Consider the following 17,568-nt stretch of genomic DNA (forward strand, 5'->3'; position numbering starts at 1 on the left):
CGCATGAATAATACATACACATTACTTCCCAAATGTGTGTGTCATTCATGTAATTGCTTGCAATGTCCGACATTAGTGACTAGTGAGTCCCCTGCGTTCCTTCGATGTGGTGCATTTCCACTAATTCAATTATTGTAATTAGGAAATGGACGTTGTGATTAGACAGTTAGGCCGGTAGATAAACAATGCAGAGTATTTTTTTCTTGTCTAGTCTATCGTGTCCCTGTGGTATCTACGAATGAGATCATTCGTCATCATTGAATCAGTAACATGTATGACAACGTTAAATAAATGGAATCATACTGATTACGGTAATGTCAACTCAGTGTGCCATACCCTAACCTGAAACTGACAACAATCCTAGTCACTCAGTCCTTGTCAGTTATGTCCTGACAGTTGAACGACAAAGTGGGCATTATTGAATTTATTAAACAAAATGGCAGAGCCAGAGTTTACTCTTAGTAAGGCCCTCGGATTTATTGCATCGGGGGCCATGATATTTGGTGGTGTTGTGCCATATATTCCACAGTACAGGGAAATCAGGAGGAAAGATGATGCTGAAGGATTTTCACTTTATGTCTGTCTGGCTTTGCTCATCGCTAATACTTTGAGGATAATTTATTGGTATAAAATTTAATCTAATAATAAGTAGACATCAATAATTTTCAAACATGATTGAAAAATTTTAGAAATCCGTAGAAAATCGTAAGAAACTGACGCACATCAGAAGCTATTTCTCAGTAAGAAGATGAATGGAAATTTCAATTCTGATGAATTGAATAAATATCGCGATTTAAACTATTTGTTTTTCATTGGTACCGTAGTCCTATTGACAACATTTAATGAATGTTAATTTATATTGGCTAATGTTTTCAACAGGTTTGGAAAACGTTTTGAGCTGCCTCTCCTGCTACAAAGTATTCTGATGAACATAACAATGCTTGTGATGATAAGGCTCTGCATAACCGTTCGAAATAAAAACCAAATCATCAAAGCTAAGGAGCGGACATTCACAGGTAAGTGAAGACATGTTGTGACTAACAACATCATCATCGTATCATTTATATCAATAATCCATAACAAATTCTTGTTTTATATTTACTGTAGTCTCCATTTAACAATAATTCATGTAGATTTGGACATTAAATACTTTTGGAAATGGACAGACTTCCAGTCGTATTTGGATTTCATACTCCTGTTTGGAGTAGCTGGTGGATTTCTCATGTATTTATTCGCCGATTATCCGATATTTGTGGAGAGTGTAGGCCTGCTTGCTGTACTAACCGAAGCAATGTTGGGTGTACCTCAATTTTTACGTAATCTTCATAATAAATCAACTGAAGGAATGAGGTAATGTACGGTTTGGTGAATGATCAGGGCATGTGATGTGAAAATTTTTATACTTATTTTATCCATTGTAGCATAGCTATGGTGACAATGTGGACTGTTGGTGATACATTCAAGACTTGCTATTTTGTCCAAAGAGAAGCACCCATTCAATTCAGTATTTGTGGAGTTCTACAGGTTATAGTTGATACGGCGATTCTGCTCCAAGTCTATCTATATCAAGTTAATCTTGCATCCCGGCCGGATCTACGGACTGATTAGAAGTCAATCTAGGATATTAACACTTTCGTGGCCATGCTAATATTCCAAAGTAACACAGTATCTTCCTGTCTACCTAGAAATTACGTAATTTTTATAGCCTTTTTTGTGTGTTGTGAATTCGTCATGGTAATAGTTACGTAATATCCAAGAATATTGAATTATTCTGTTTCAAAATGCTATAACGTTACCACAGTGATGTACTGATTATAACTTATTATATCGTAGTAGTTAGATGAGCCTTTCCTTGTGAGAAATTGTCATCATATTTGCTGACGATGTGACGTAATGAGAAATATTCACGGTGTGAATATTCTATTCATAAAATATTTTTTTAATATAAAATATTGCTGTCAAGTTATTCATGATTATCCCAAAACGGTAAAACAACGACATCAACCGTTGATCAAATTTATTTGATACCTTGACTAACCACCAACCATCCACCAAGGGTAATGCCGAGTCCTAGTATGATTTCAATTAAATCATTTTCAGTATTTTGAATTCAAGGAAGTTCACCCCCCCCCCCCTGCACGGCTTCTCCCATTAAATTTATCCAAATTCCTCAAGTGATACCATTAATTGAAAATTTTTATCAATATCCTCGACAAATAATATAACCGATAAACCTTTCCCTGACATCATTTATGTTAGAAAATTAGGTAATTTGTGGGAGTAATTAATGTTTGAATTCACTAACCGATCGTATGAAAGCAGTTTCATGTACCAGCCGTTGATGAAAATCCTATCTACTTCATCAAAGTTATGTATAAGTCCTTATATATCAAGAGTCGTTATTCGCCCATGTTACCGACATGAAAATATCGATCCCTAGTTCTGCTAAAAATTTATTCATATTGCACTTTTCACGTACCTTTAATTTATCTCCGTACATTTATCCATGATTGATGATGTACAGTGCAGCTGAGGTACTCTCCGTTATTGTAGTCCCTCATGAGGCGATTTACGTTCCCATTTGGATTTCATTTTACCTCGGCTGTTCGCTTACTCATCGGTATTCTCTAGTATCGGCATTATGTACCTTTCGTTCAATCCCAGATTGCGATTCTGTCACTGATTCCATGATCTATTGGCTATACGCCAATCCAAGAAGGATTCGATAGGAGAATATATCAGCAGGTTTTTTTTATTTTTTTGACAATACTTTTATTTCGCATTATAGGATACATTGCGTGACCATTGATTATACAGACGATTATACTCAGTGTCGCGTTTTAGTGATGAATATTTTACAGTGACCGTATTTAGTGAATCCCTCAAGTTATATTTACATTTTTCTTCTGGGGGAGAAATTGTACAGTAGATTTTTCAGAGACCACAGACTTTCCTCGTCACAATTGTTTATTTTTTAATATTCACTTTTTACCTAGAGACTTGTTAGTACGAAGACGATGCAGTGGTCATAATTCATAAAATTTTTCTCTTCACTTTTTTTTTCATCAACGATATTACATACCACTACCAGGACGTGTTATACATTCTATGTACATTAATTGAGTACATGAAATGAGTAGTAAACTTATTACTTGTATACAAAGTGCCTCTGTATTATGTACAAGAAAACATTTATTTAAATTATATGCTACTACTTAGAGAAATATCATCTTTTCAGTTTTGGAATTTATCTTCATCTGCCTTTCGCGAGTACTCGATTTAATAGCATTCCCACTGACCTCCGTTAAACTCAATGTGAAATCGTTATTCGCCTTGATTTGAAGTGACGTTATATTGCGAATTGAATATGTATGATCCGCCAATGTCCAATGGTTCCGTGTGGCCTTAACGATGCAATAAAAATACTCTTAATCATTGATTACACGCAATGTCGGGTCGTTTATTAAATAATCAACATGCTAATTGAAAGAGGATGGTGTGTTTTTTAACGTCTAATAGAAGACTTGTAGGAAGATCGTTTTTTCTTTGCGTTCCCTAATTAGATACTTCATGAGTAGATGCATAATCAACTATCAAAACGAGTTAAATAAAGTTCGTCAACTGGTTGACGCTATCACAATTATTTTCGAACGATAATTTAATGTGGAAATCATTTATTATATATAAAGTGATTACTATAATATGTCAATGACGTATCGATTTCCAAAATCGTTGTAAAACTGGCATCACTCCATTAAATTTTCAGTACACAGAGCACTCAAAATTATAGTGATCTGATTTTTTATGGTTCCCAATAATTTTTATTGTTGTATGGATCTGCAAATTAAAGTTTCCAAATTGTCATAGGAATAATCTATTGGAATCGTCCCTTGTCAATAGCATGAATGATTTTTTCAATGACTCATCTAAAAATTAAGTCTTTCAAATATCTTTTTTAATTTTTCCGATTCAATTAAATTTGATTGAATTAAAAAATGGGAGATCCCAAAGTCATGGATGTGAGAAAAAAATATTGGAGAATCCAGAATGATTTAGTGATAAGGCAATCATCAATCTAATTCTAAAAAATACATCATTAAAACATGAATTGATGCCGATTGGCTGCACAGCATAAGAGAAATATCTCCCAAGGCATTTAACTTTCATAGAATTTTTTTTCCTCCTCTTAGAATAAAATGAGTGGTATAGTATCGTGTGGTTGGTAATGTCCCAGTCGCGCGATTCCATGATATTTCCCTAGAGAGTTTGGATGGAGGTTTGAGTCTCACAGAATGAGAAATAGAGAGAGAGAAATCGAATGAACAAATGAATGAAGATAGAGAAGACGGTGGAAAGAAAAACGACATCGTTGGTAAGGGAGGCACTTGAATTCTCATCGGGAATCGTTATAGAACTTTAATGAAGTGCGTGCTAGATATTTTCAGCGCCCCCGTAGACTCGGCGATTTCTCCGTTACGATTGACAAATTAATTTTCCATTCTTGGGATTGTATTTCCAAAACAATAATTACCTACTGAATGATTGTTCGAGCATGCCCTTGAATTGATGAGAGCAACTCCATCATATTGTTCAGAATGGAATGATAATAGCGCTCGGATTGCCTCCTCAACTTATTTTATGATATGTTAAAAACGAAAGAATGATTCATCTACCTCTATGTATTATTCATGTTCCATAGCAATGGAAACCTCATTAAGGCGACCTTTGCACGCCGTTGTCAATAATTCATCCCGAAAAGTCTGACGACCAGTGACAAATGTGCGAGGAGCGTCTTCACCGTGGATTCTCCCATCCCTACGTCTATTCAGTATTCCCTTTCATATCTCTGAATTGAATATTAATGTTAAAACATCTCGGATAGTCCTTCTAAACGCAACATTCTTAGTCTCTCTATATTTAAGTCGTAAAATTACTCTTAGTTATTGTTCTTGAGCATAAATTCTCTCCGATCTTCAGTCAACATGACAAGGACAACAAATGAAGGAGTCGAAATCAACGACTCCATTCCCTTTTCCGAAAAAATCTTACGTTTTCATTATATTACAGACAATAACGTGAACTTTCTGACGAGACAGTTACACAGAAGTACAAAAACAATTGTGAATGTACCTATCTAGACAAGCAAGTAGAAATATTGATTTGATGTTTAATTTTCCAACATTTGGCAGTGGTATGCCTGTCAAGTGTCATGAGCTGGCTTTCAGTCGACATATTAGAAAACTTGGGGCTCCCTAGGGGCGCAAGATTCTTTCGATATATCGTCCGGGTGTATACAGGACCCAATGGCTCAATCGCAAAGTTTCGTGTACGTTATACATGAGTCTCGCTGCGCTTAAACTTTTTCCTGGCAAGTTGGTTGGGTCCACACGATGTCCCATCAGTGTCCACTGGGAGCGATTCACATTTCCGTGTTCTCTTCAGCCTCCTCATCCACCTCAGGTAGTGTATAAACCGCTGACATCGGTCCGACCAGATGATCTTCAAGCTTGATGATGGGTTTACAATCCCTCGTGACATCAACTTGATTATAACTATCTTTCAGTATATTCATTTCATTCTCATGGGCAAAAATACTCACTGGTGGTTCACCACACAGTGTCTCTTCCGTAACATTTCTGTGGCACAAATTACTGGATGGAAATTGTCACGATGTCAGGGCAAACGGATCGCCTGAAAGCTCGTCAACGCTAACACTTGGCTTAACTGAGTCGTGTTTCTCACTCTGATGAGCTAGACGATGGACAATTTCGTCGTGAAGAATGTTGAAGCACATTGCTGTCAGTGCCATGCCTGACATTATGTAGCACGAGCAAAACCAGATTGTTATATTTGTGGAATCTGTGAAGTTGTTCTGGGGGTAGGAGCCTGGTACCATGTCACCGAACCCTATGGTGCTCAGACTCATGAAGCAGAAGTAACTCGCATCTGAAACATGTCCAGCATTTTTTCATTTATCACACGGTGAGAGAAATCCAATAAAAATTATATTTCTCACGGTGCATCATCTTCACGCATATATATTAGTCAGTCTCTTCACAATTCTAGTACGCGCTCATAATAAATTCTAATAAAATCTTGGAATGGAAAATTGAGTGGAAAATATCAGATATCCTTCATGCCCCATTAGCGAAATAATTTTTTTATTTTTTTAGTTTTATCGAATGATGATGGTTACGTCGGGGGAACTCATGCAAATTAATTCAGTGTACTAATTTACCTATGAAGTTCCAACCCTCGAGTTTGTATAGTGTAAAAGCACCGGCTACTATATAACACAGCATAGCACCCAGACAAATGCTAATTGGCGCGAGAATAGTAACATTTGGTCTATCTCCGGACCCAAGACTCGACACTTCGTCCTTTGGGCTGGCCTTTATTTCAACGGAACTCGGATACGTCGAGGCATTGGCTCGTACGTAAAATGGCTCCTGCAGTGCAAGCTGTTGCTGCTGCTGTTGATTCATCTCCTCCTGCTGTCTCTTCCTCCGCATTCGTCTCTCTTTCTCCTAGAAAAAACAGTTTTTACAAATAAATGTTCCATGTTTAATTCGAGTTCTAGCAGTTTAATTCCGAAACTACGGGTGAATTCATGAGAGTGGAGAGGAGTTTAAACGATTATGAGGGTTGCCATTTTCCATGAGGATAGAACGATGCCGAGCTACCCGTAATTGTTCATCTGAATTTCAAAGATGGCGACGCAATTGCAGTATGTCAGCTCCACGAGAAACATGTAACATTCGAATAGAAATTCTGATGAAGAATTCTTACAGATCCTCACCCTTTCATCATTATATTATCGTCTGACACAACCGTTTTAGTCATAAATACCACTGGAATTATTTTAACGAATGTCTCTCTGTGTGGCACAGTAAAATCATAAAACTTTTTGTTAGGTAATGTTCATTTTACCTGCATCCGCCTTTCGTCATAGCAACAATAGCCGCAGTTTGAACAGAGACAGCAGCACAATGCACGTGTGAATACACCACGAGCACAACGAGATAATAGTCCACCTGCACTCGACAGGTATACGAGAGTCAGAGGTATTCCAAGTGTCGCATACCCCATAGTTGCTACTTTTCCCCAGGTTGAACGAGGTGCTATGCTACCATATCCTGAAACAAGAGGGTACATCGACTTGTAATAATCCCAATGCAATAATCGAAAACTAATTTTAATCGTTAATAATTGGACTTTAATACAACGATCACATGATAATTTATTGAATTCGTTATTTACTATGGATATATATGGATGTTATCTTTTGATATAAAAAACATTTTCAATAATTTATTTGAATATTTGTGGGTTTAAGATGGGCGGTAGTGGTGGATGGATTTAATTTTTTTTGCATAAGCGCATCGAAATCGACTCAAATCGACTCAAATCGACTCATGAACACCGATCGCCTCATGAACACCAATCACCTCATGAACACCAATCGCCTCATCAACGCCAATCACCTCATGAACACCAATTGCCTCAAATCGACTCATGAACACCAATCGCCTCAAATCGCCGCATGAACACCAATCGCCTCAAATCGCCTCATGAACACCAATCGCCTCAAATCGATTCTTTGCGGACTAAAGGGCTAATTGCAGTACATTATCATCAATAGTCATCGAAATTCAATCAGTGAGTACCAAGTTTAATAATTACCAAAGAAAATATCATTCGAGTGTGTAAATATGTGAGCAGCAAAACGCGATGATTTGCCGCAATTTCTCGACAAATTTCTGTTTTCTAGCGCAAAACTTCCACTTCACTGTTTTTTAAATAATCTAATAATAATGACCAAAAACTAGAATATCAAATTTTATATTGGCTGAAGAAATTACATCACTTTATCATCGGTCTTTCTATATAATATATATATGAATCACATAGATATATGTTGTCATACATTTTGAGCGCTGCAGCACTAATTATGGACGTAGTTAATATAATACATTATATTTATATATATTATATAATTTTCCAAATTTAAATTAAAAGAAATATATATGTAGGTATGCGCCGAAAAGAACAGAGAAAAGACGTAAAATTATTTCTTTTTGAAGGGAAGAGCCCGGGGTATCCAGGAGTTAATAAAATAGTGATAACTTCACACATGAAATTAAAATCATAAAATCATTCCCTATTGTACCTCGTTTTTAAGAACGAATCATCGATGATCTTTCTTTGGATTGGTTCTCATCTTTCCACTTATCGACTCAACGAATCTAGTCGCGAGTCGCTTTTCCGTGTTATAAAGAATCGGTATGAACTGCTGAGAAGTTTTGATATGCTTTAATCTTCCTTTATGGGACTTTTATGATTGCTTTTTCCATGCTCTCCTCAAATATCACAATGAAGCAGAGAAAGCTGAGGGTAATGGGGCAAGAAAGTGAACAGTCTTTATGACTGATTCTCTGGGATTCGACTCTTATTTTTTCGCATTTAGGAAAATTACATTTTTGTAGGAACGAGGCTCTTTCATTAAAACTAATAATTCGTTTTACATTAATCATCGTGAGTACTCTAGGCTCTTTTTATTTTATCTTGCCAGAAGAATTATAGCTACATGGTGAGGATAAAACGACTAGTAGATTTCCTTTCTACTTTCGTTTCTCATTGAGTCTGATAACCCGGAAATACTGTGATAAATACACATAAATTATTAAATATAACCGTATATTGTTCTCGAAATATTCGTTAAAGAAAAATTCTTTACAGCATTTGGCAATGGAGAATTGAAAAATTACACCCCATCTAATTTTTCTGATACAGACGAACGAAGCGAGTAATAATTGTAGATCGATAGCATCTTTAATAAAAATCACAACAATTCTGTCTTTTGGCAATTGTTATCAACGCAGACATCAGCGTCACGTTACGCTAGAGTTTCTGACCAACCCTTCAACCAGAACTTCAACAGCAACAACAGTCAAACCTGCAATAGTCACACTAGTTACAGCAGCTTGGGATGATGTACTAGAAAAGTTTGAGGCAGTAATCAAACTCCGTGAGGATGCAATAACCGTTATGGTCTATCTCCTTCAATTACCCCGTGAGCGATTAACAAAGCATCAATACGCGTCACTCGAGATGATTAACAATGCCGTGCGACAAAAGCCATCGCACCTATACAACTTACTCCGGGTATTACAGAAAATGAAGGGGAAGGGTAAATCGATACAATTTGCCAGGGTATTGAATGAACTGATACACCACCGCATCGATCATCCGGTATCGAATGAAACAGATGACTTTTACAAAAGACGATGATGATGATGACCTGAATCACCTCGTATCTGTTGAAGACAGATCTCTTGACCGGAATCGCTGGCTGTGTTTAAAAAATCGCACGTTCAATACTCCGAAGATAAATCGCTGCATGATGAAAGCTGAGAAGTTGTTGAAGAACTAATGGGCAAAATGTACGTAAAATCATTCCAACATATCTCTCCGAGAGCAGAACTTCCCCAATTATTGCTCGGGATCATCCTCCAGGGCTTACCTAATCCTGACGAAGATCCTATCTCTATCGAAGGTACGTTAAGTATATCACCGAAGAAGTGGAGTACTAAAGGATTCCTAATTGGAATTCTCACGATCACAATTCAAAGAGCAGAGATCCTTGCACCTTCCTTGTTAATTTAGTTCATAAGCTTTGCGAGGGTGACGTAGTTTTGTGGAAGTTTAAGAAACTTCTGCGCTTCAATTTGAATGATCTGGAATCATCAGGCAGCGATGATTACGAGGTAATTTATATAATGGTAACCAGTTTATTTTTCTTTTTCGAGTCGGTGTTATTCGTCCGACAGCAGTTCGAGTAGTCAATCCACTAATTAGGGCCGACACTACAGAACGTTGAAGCTGGTAATGATGAGGTTAATCAGATTTCCATTCAAGGCAACAGGTACACACTCCCGAAGGGTCAAATATTCGATTTTCTGGCAAAACTGGAAACAAAATTAACCGACGAAAATGCGGAAATTGAGAGAATAACGACAATGTTATCGAATTCAAGAATTGTCGGAGGAATCTCGTTACCACTGGACTATTACATACCTTTAGATGGTGATCGACGTTACTGGTGAGCCAGAGACTCAATCAAAAATTCGAGATATGATCGAATACATCAATAAAATCTGGTATAACGTCATTTTGTGGATTTCGCGGGACATTATCGTTCTATGTAATCGATACAATGCGCGAGGAAAAATGCGAAAAATTGTTACGAGCTAGTTAATTCCAAATTTATTACGAGTATTCAGCCATAAACCGATACGTTTCCCTAATTAATATTCGGATAATGATATTCAGAAAAATGAAAGCACTAATGAATGCAATTTCTCTCTTTAAATTTACTGTCTTCCCGACTGTATTTTCACAGTTAGTAAACAACTCTTTTTACATATTCAAAATATTGACTATAAGTTAGCTGTTGGACAATGATCCCCTCGTACTACCCAAACAGTGGAGCCCTATTCATTTGCGCCACTGCCGGCTGCAGCCTTTGGATAAAATTAAATCTGATAAGATTTTATTACACCTCATCGGAAAATAACTTGAGGATTATCCTCCCTCTGAGTATAGAACGTTAGAGTCCCCCGAAATTTAATAATCGAGGGTATGCATGAGTCGAGTGGTCGTTGAACTGTTGATTTGCTCGGGTTAATGAAAGCCCTCCCAATACCCGAGCTTTACGAAACATAAGGGCGCAAGGGATTTTCTCTTTAGGATAAATTTACTTAATGAGTTGAGTGTGCATTGCCCTGTCGCCAATACAAATGGAAATTACAATTCGAATTGTTCATTATTTTAATTTCATGGTCCAATAGTCCAATAGCTCTTGGGTACAGCAATTATTGGTTGAACACTATCCGAAGTATTTCTGGAAGACATCAAATCCGGGGACGAGAGCTTATCTCTCGAAATGTCTACAACTCCTTAAGGTCCGAAATATATCCGAAATGATATTGATATTGCTCATTCGTAATGATGAGTCCAAGGGGAGCTTTATTCATGAGTATCTCCGGTACCTGTTGAAACGATGGGACTTACGACCAAACGCTACGAAAAACATTGGCGAGGTGTGGCCATTGATTGGTTGAAAAATAAGCAATGGCACCAGATCGTGTCAAGCTATTTCTTGAGACCATTAATTTTTATGAAAACTTGTGTGAGGATTGTCAATAAAATATTAAGTATTTCTGCTAGTATTCAATAAGGTTTTATTAGTTTTTATTTGTCGTAATTTATAGCATACGTGGACCAAGCAAATGGCGACTCCAATATTGATTTCAAATTATCGCTGTTATTGGTCCGTAAACGGTGTAAAATTGGCGTTTACGAGAAATTTGTTGTACACAAGTTACAAGTTCCCCATAAATATCGTGATAAGAAATGTTGGCTCTGCTTTAACGATCGCTACGAAGTATCAGGGATTGCTCTTGTTTCACTTATAGCTCGTATTTCAGAGGGAAATACCAAGAGTCAGTAGTGCGTACACAAGCGTTTCGAGAGCAACAAATTTCAGGAGATATGGAGTTACAATGGCATGCTTTTCACATTCTGTTCGTAGTTTTTACGGCAAAAGTAAGTGAGGAATTTTTCTCTTGTGCTCCTGTTATATGATATCTCCTCATGATAAATTCCCTTTGGACTCAGATGAAAGAATTTTTTCCCATTATCGATTAAGTTTAGAATATTCATTTCACGTTTCCTTCGTTATTTGCAACCCGTTAGCGAAATTCCACAGAATGAGCTAACTATTTCCTATTACGCAATTCCTAACAATGTTTAAATTCTGTTAGCACAGCTTTTATTCGGAATTTTACTCCATTTCGTTCGTATCGTTCTTGGATATTCCTCAAGTGAATTGCAAACTTTTTCACAATCCACCGCGAATCTAGCTGCCATAATGCTTACGGGGAAATGTTGGAGATTATTCTAACTCTTTCTCGAGAAGGGATTGAGTTCTGGCAGCTGGGGTCTTCACATAGCGCATGCGCGACATATTTGTAACGATTTCCTGCACTCAGGCTATATTCCCAAACCGCTTCTTTCTAAATTACATAATCGTTTTATTAACAAATTTTTTCAGGTGTTGTCTGATGAGGTCTTGCCGACGGGCACGGCTTTCTTTGGTCTGCAAGGGGACAGCAACCTCGGCCACAGCGGATATGTTCACGTATCCACCGACGAGGTGAATCCCATCTTTGAATTATCGAGCTGTCAAGCCCTAGACATCAACGAGTCCACCTGTCACTTTGCACACAAGCACCCAAAACCTGAGAATAATTTAATGGTAATGCGTTCATGGGTTGCCGTAACAATCAGAGACAATATTCTCGGGCTGTTAGGATACCTGTTGCACCAGCCTAATGATGATGTCTTTCCGGAGGACACGTACACAAGCCTGAAAATCGTCTACGAGGAAATCCTTAAGAACAACATCAGAACGATGGATATTCTCCCACGTCTGAGGAGCATCGCCAAGGGTAATCCAGTCAGTCAAGTCATCGATCTATTCAAGACCCTCCAGAATGTGCTGCCCGCATTCTGTAAATCTGCGATTGATGAAATCGTCCGAACATTCACCAAACACAGAACCGCTCTGAAGACCATCATCGCTGAAACGAGTGATAAGGGGATCGACGTGTTCGCAGATATCGGCCTTCAGATGATTCCATACCTCAATTTGAAAGACACCAAACAATCGTACGAAAAATCAAGTCACTCCGAAATGGGGAAGGAATTCACAAACTTCATCTCCGCGATTCAAGAGAGTAAAATTATTCTGACTCAGCCAGTACTCGCTTCGCTGATGCTCAATATGAGATTCAGTCAATTGTCACCTGGGGACAGAGAGGACTTTCGCTTTTTGACGGATGTTTTACGGGACAGTAAAATTCCAGATTGGTCGCCGAGTCTCATTGGTGCTGTCAACGTCAAATGTCCCTACGCATTAGTTCAAATGATGATGAAAGCCATCGCCAATCGTTCGCAGATTGATCCAATCGTCAAGGAAATTGCAGGAAGACTCCACAATCAGTTGCAAAAAGTATCAAAATCTCATCGCTCGAGGCTCATGGATCCCTACTTCGGTAAATCTGAATTAAATATTCCTCTCTTACTGAACGTTCTCGAGGAGGAAGCGAAGATCCCAGAGGTGCAAACTTTTAAGCAGATGATTAATGATCACAGCTTGAGCCTCTCTTATGCGCTTAAAGGTTTCGTCCGGTACTTTTATCCCACCCCGAGAGACTTAGTCTTCGCATTTACGAGGAGAATTCAGGATCGAGTGCCCATGAATAACGAAACATGGAGCACAGTCTCGAAAATAGTAACCGCCCTCAATGAGTCAATCGAGAAAACCTCCGTAGCGATGAGCATTAATGAACAAAATGAGACAAGGTCTAAAAGAAGCATTGCACAAGATTGTATCTGTGATTTTCTAACGTCTTCACACCTGACTGAGAATCCAACATTCTACGCTGATAGACAATGCATCCATGGCCCCAAATGTTTTAGTAAGATCTTCGACAAGATAGCCAACTCCTTCCACTCATCCCTCTTCACTCAGTTGCACAGCGTGAAAGCATCTTGCCCAGAAGAACCAGCCAAGATATCCTTGTCCGCTTGGTTAGAAACTCTGAACAAATCAGTGGCCAATCCTAACATAACCCTCCTTCTCGAGAACATCAGTACCATATTAACTATTTTTATTCAAAACAATGAGATCAAAGCTATCATCGATGGCATCATAAATCAAAATCCTGCCCACGGTAACCGCACAGTATTGAACAGTTCTGCAGTGCTAGAAGATAGTATTATGAATGAAATGACGAATTCCACGGCAACCTCGATCGAAACCAATAAAGATTTACTGTCTAGGGTTCTGAAGAATATGTTAAATATCAAGAAAGTTCGAGCCAGACCATTTGTATTCTACGAAGTCATAAGGGTCTATTGTATATTGATTCATGTACCCATCGAACGGTTGACGCCGTCCTTTTTGGACAAGCTTCACCTCGACGAGCCACCAATGAGGAACATCACAGATATATTCGTGGAAGGTGTCAGTGATCTCATGAAGGGGATCATCCAGAATTTGACAGCTAATGTGAAGGAATCATCCCTCAACTTGAAAGACTACAAAACAAACCGTCAATACCTGGAAGATCTCCTGCGAAAGACTTTACTCCTGGAGACTGTCCAGCAGGACAGCCAAGTGTTCAACGAAGTTGTGCAGCTGTTGAGGCCCATCCAAGATCTTCCGATAAGGTTGTTCCCTCTTATAGGCATGTCGTATGTGCCTTTAGCTTGGCGTTACTTGGAGAAACCAGGAATTCTGCAGAAATTAGGAGAGGACTTTGATATGGGCCGCTTCCCAACACGAGGTCGCTTCCTCCGAGCAATCCTCGAGAAGTCGTTAACAACATTGTTCGTTAGAGGCAATGAAACCCTGTCAAGAGCGATTAAGGAGCAGATATCTCTGGTACTTTGCACTGATGCGGGAGCGGAACCGGTGCGGGAAATCCTTGAAGGGATTACAACGGATCAAGTGAATGTATACAAAATTATTCAGTACGGATTGGATAGACAGAAATTAACGGCCGATGTTCAAGAGGCCTATGCTAACATGTGGAACTGGTACGGTGGATCCTTTCAGCCCTTGACACATGTTAAACTAATGAATATCAGCTTGTACAACACAAGATCCGACTTTCTGACTGGCTTTTTGGATAAAGTCGAGGCGGAGGTCGGGCGAGATTTCAACGGAATGAAAAGAGACATTGAACTAATGAGGTCGGCTATACTGCTGACTGGGACTGGGGCAGAACCAGTCGACTATCTATGATTGACGTGGGATTTTACGAAATAGTGTAGGGAATATAACAGCTTATGCTACTAAACTAGACTATTTTACATATGTATGGATAATAAATGGTACTGTAAAAGGTTTCCTAAAGTTACTTTGGAGAACTTTGGGGACTGTAATAGTTTCATTCGTTCTCCTCGGATTTCCTACGTGAGCCTTCATGCGAGGGCGTACGGGGGGTCTCGGAAGATAATTCAAGAGGAACAAAATCGCCGGAAGTCCATTCGCACCCCTAGGTGCTATTAAGGGGTGGTATGCAAAATTACTTGAAACGATGTGAGGAAATAGTGACGTTTCGTCTACGTTCTTTTCTGGGGGATCCCATTAGGTGAATATTCAAAATGTGATTGGAATTTTACGTCTCCCTGACTATGACGTCAAAGGCTGATGATGAAATCTGTAATTTAACGTCGATTGGACTACATTAGACATGTTTCGCCAGGTGCCAAGCTTGCAATGGCTACCAGCGATAACGTATTGGATTAAACTCAAATGGCAACGAAGGGTTTGAAATTTATCGGTAATCTGCTGAAACTCGCTCGTTCATTTAATTCAAACAGTTCTCTTTTTTGCCTCGTTATCCAACTTGCTGATTAGAGTGACGTGCGTGTATGGTTTAATTCATTTACATTCGTTCCTGCTTCTACCGTTCTGTTTGCCAACTCTCGCGCTCAACTAATCCGTTTTATTCCAATCTGCCGATTCGAGGAGTGAGATAAAAGAGCGTTAACGCTCCAGTGACATGAATAAACCAGAGAAAATCAGAAATGACGTGAACAATAACAATGCAGTTAATCGTAAACTGCGAGTTTATTGTGATATCGTAGAAATAATGTGATTAAGTTCGAGGTGAAGTTTCGACGGTGGTAAAAAACAAAATAAGTCAACTGTACAGTGGTCACGAATGTCGGAAAAGACGGAGAGAGATTATTTATATCTGCAGGTCTACCCGTAATCTACTGCATTTCCGGGGGTCCAGGGCAAACTGTCCGGAAAACGAGGAAAAATTACTCTTGCGCAAAATAATAGGATACGTCGAGCAATTCAAATGGTTTTTTTTTTTTTGCTTTCTATATATTCATGTGCACCACATGCATCACCTATGCGGTATTGCGAATTCATTTTGATGCATGAGACACACCGACACCCAGGTGTTTACGATAATGATGAGAGTATATGCCTTTATTATACCAATAGAACGCTGTTAACAATTAACAATGCTGAAATGAAAATATATGCTACATTTTACGCTGTAATATGCAGTTAAAATTTTTCCGCTATTTCGGCCATTAATTTTATTCCACTCGAGGGTATACCATAATTACGGAATAGTCTTTATTTAAAAGGGGAAAGTTTTGCAAAAAGGCGGAAATGGCGGGGAATAGCCGAATGGTGGAATTTCAGGGGAAGGCGGTGGAAAAAAAAGTTTTATCATTCTAGACGATTCTTGTGTTATTTCTGGGAGAATAATTGGTGAAATAAATAATGCACTGCACTTGGTTTATGAAGAGCATATCTTCAATTCTGCTTATGCGTTTATTTCAGTTTTTGCCGCCTCTTTTCATCTTCAGCTGGGAACTCCCAGGGAGAATGTTCAGTCGTACGTGATTTATGACTTGAACATATTTCATTTTCCTCGTGACAATATTTTTATATCCGGGCGCACCTTCAACCCATCCGGAGCTCTAGTGTTATCCATTCTCCGGTCCTCGATGGCATAATCAATATAGACACTGAAGTATTTTTCATGGGATTAGCACCGAACAGAGTCATTTCAAACTGTACGACGATACGGATTTGGAATAAAAACAGGTCGATGCGTACGAAGAGGCTTGTACATCGCAATTTTTTTAAACGATCATTCACGAGTGATGCAGTACTGGTGAAAATTTTCGGTTCAAGTTTTTCAGCACAAGTGCTGAATATTTTGATCCACTGACAGCTGCAGTGATGTTTCAAGAGATCTTGTCATTGAAATGCACTTTTCATTCAAATTTATATTTCTAAATTTGTAAGGACTGTAATTGCATTGAAATTTTAAACGTCTCTATTAATTTATTAGGTTTTCATCAATTTCCAGGGAATTAATTTCAATCTGAAATATCCTACACTGTTGGAACAATGCACTTGAAATTTCCCTGAATTTTCAATCCATTGAAAATTTAATCGAATTTGAAGTTCAGTTTTCACGGTGAAACCTGAGCATGAAAATTCAAGCTTTCATTGAAACATCAATCATTATCGAACATTATTAATAGTCTGCAATCCCATTTCTGGGATTTTGCAAATAACTCACAAATTTAGTGACTTTTATTGAAATTGAATCCAGACTCACATAATTGAAAATTAAAATGACTTTGTGACCGAAATTTCAGAAAATTTTTAACAGTTTAAATCCAAGTGCAGTATCATTCGAACCTGGAATGGAGAATAAATAAACGAACAAGTGGAGACAACTATTCTCCGATGATCAAGGAATCAGCAAGCTACGTGGTGAAGTTTAATTAAGCCTGGGGAATAATTCGCCGTCTCGAGGATCTCAGGTAGGATCTCGAAGATGAGCAAGTATACGGCACCAGAAACAGCGTGATGCCTTTATGCATATACCCCTGGAAAGCCAAGGCTGTGCATCGTGAGAAGGTAGAGTCCATGATGTCGAGTGGGTGAAACGA

The 17,568-nt window shown here is 38.4% G+C and overlaps 3 protein-coding genes across 6 annotated transcripts in view; 2 read left to right on the forward strand and 1 right to left on the reverse strand.

The window, feature by feature from the left end:
- Positions 1 to 1,950, forward strand: LOC105264774 (PQ-loop repeat-containing protein 1). 2 transcript variants are annotated; one of them, XM_011301884.1, is made up of 4 exons: positions 1 to 624; positions 880 to 1,016; positions 1,167 to 1,350; positions 1,422 to 1,950. In XM_011301884.1, exons 1-4 carry the CDS (start codon positions 437 to 439, stop codon positions 1,606 to 1,608), a joined length of 696 nt encoding a protein of 231 aa, XP_011300186.1. In that variant the 5' UTR covers positions 1 to 436; the 3' UTR covers positions 1,609 to 1,950. The 2 variants fall into 2 exon arrangements, with proteins under 2 accessions (XP_011300186.1, XP_011300185.1); XM_011301883.1 differs by having other exon boundaries at positions 5 to 624; positions 1,134 to 1,350.
- Positions 1,951 to 2,781: 831 nt separating this feature from the next.
- LOC105264779 (TWiK family of potassium channels protein 9-like) overlaps positions 2,782 to 17,568 on the reverse strand; it is a 143,767-nt gene continuing 128,980 nt past the window's right edge. For all 3 annotated transcript variants that reach the window (XM_011301891.1, XM_011301890.1, XM_011301892.1), the window contains 3 exons: positions 6,931 to 7,136; positions 6,239 to 6,527; positions 2,782 to 5,946 (listed from right to left, as the gene is read on the reverse strand). In XM_011301891.1, coding sequence (XP_011300193.1) covers positions 5,666 to 5,946; positions 6,239 to 6,527; positions 6,931 to 7,136 — 776 coding nt within the window. In that variant the 3' untranslated portion in view covers positions 2,782 to 5,665. The remainder of the gene's footprint in view (positions 5,947 to 6,238; positions 6,528 to 6,930; positions 7,137 to 17,568) is intronic.
- LOC105264778 (uncharacterized) lies at positions 11,468 to 14,990 on the forward strand. The gene is made up of 2 exons (XM_011301889.1): positions 11,468 to 11,607; positions 12,116 to 14,990. The coding sequence occupies exons 1-2, from the start codon at positions 11,554 to 11,556 to the stop codon at positions 14,873 to 14,875; spliced, it is 2,814 nt and encodes a 937-aa protein (XP_011300191.1). The 5' UTR covers positions 11,468 to 11,553; the 3' UTR covers positions 14,876 to 14,990.

Source organism: Fopius arisanus, unplaced genomic scaffold, assembly GCF_000806365.1.
Source record: "Fopius arisanus strain USDA-PBARC FA_bdor unplaced genomic scaffold, ASM80636v1 scaffold00025, whole genome shotgun sequence".
Taxonomy (NCBI): Eukaryota; Metazoa; Arthropoda; class Insecta; order Hymenoptera; family Braconidae; genus Fopius; species Fopius arisanus.

Bases quoted from the DNA above. Each gene is read 5' to 3' on its own strand.
- LOC105264774 (XM_011301883.1), top strand. From the start codon at position 437: ATGGCAGAGCCAGAGTTTACTCTTAGTAAGGCCCTCGGATTTATTGCA. The intron at 625-879 runs GTATAAAATTTA...TGTTTTCAACAG, and splicing joins ACTTTGAGGATAATTTATTG to GTTTGGAAAACGTTTTGAGC. The intron at 1,351-1,421 runs GTAATGTACGGT...TATCCATTGTAG, and splicing joins AAATCAACTGAAGGAATGAG to CATAGCTATGGTGACAATGT.
- LOC105264778 (XM_011301889.1), top strand. From the start codon at position 11,554: ATGGAGTTACAATGGCATGCTTTTCACATTCTGTTCGTAGTTTTTACG. The intron at 11,608-12,115 runs GTAAGTGAGGAA...AAATTTTTTCAG, and splicing joins TCGTAGTTTTTACGGCAAAA to GTGTTGTCTGATGAGGTCTT.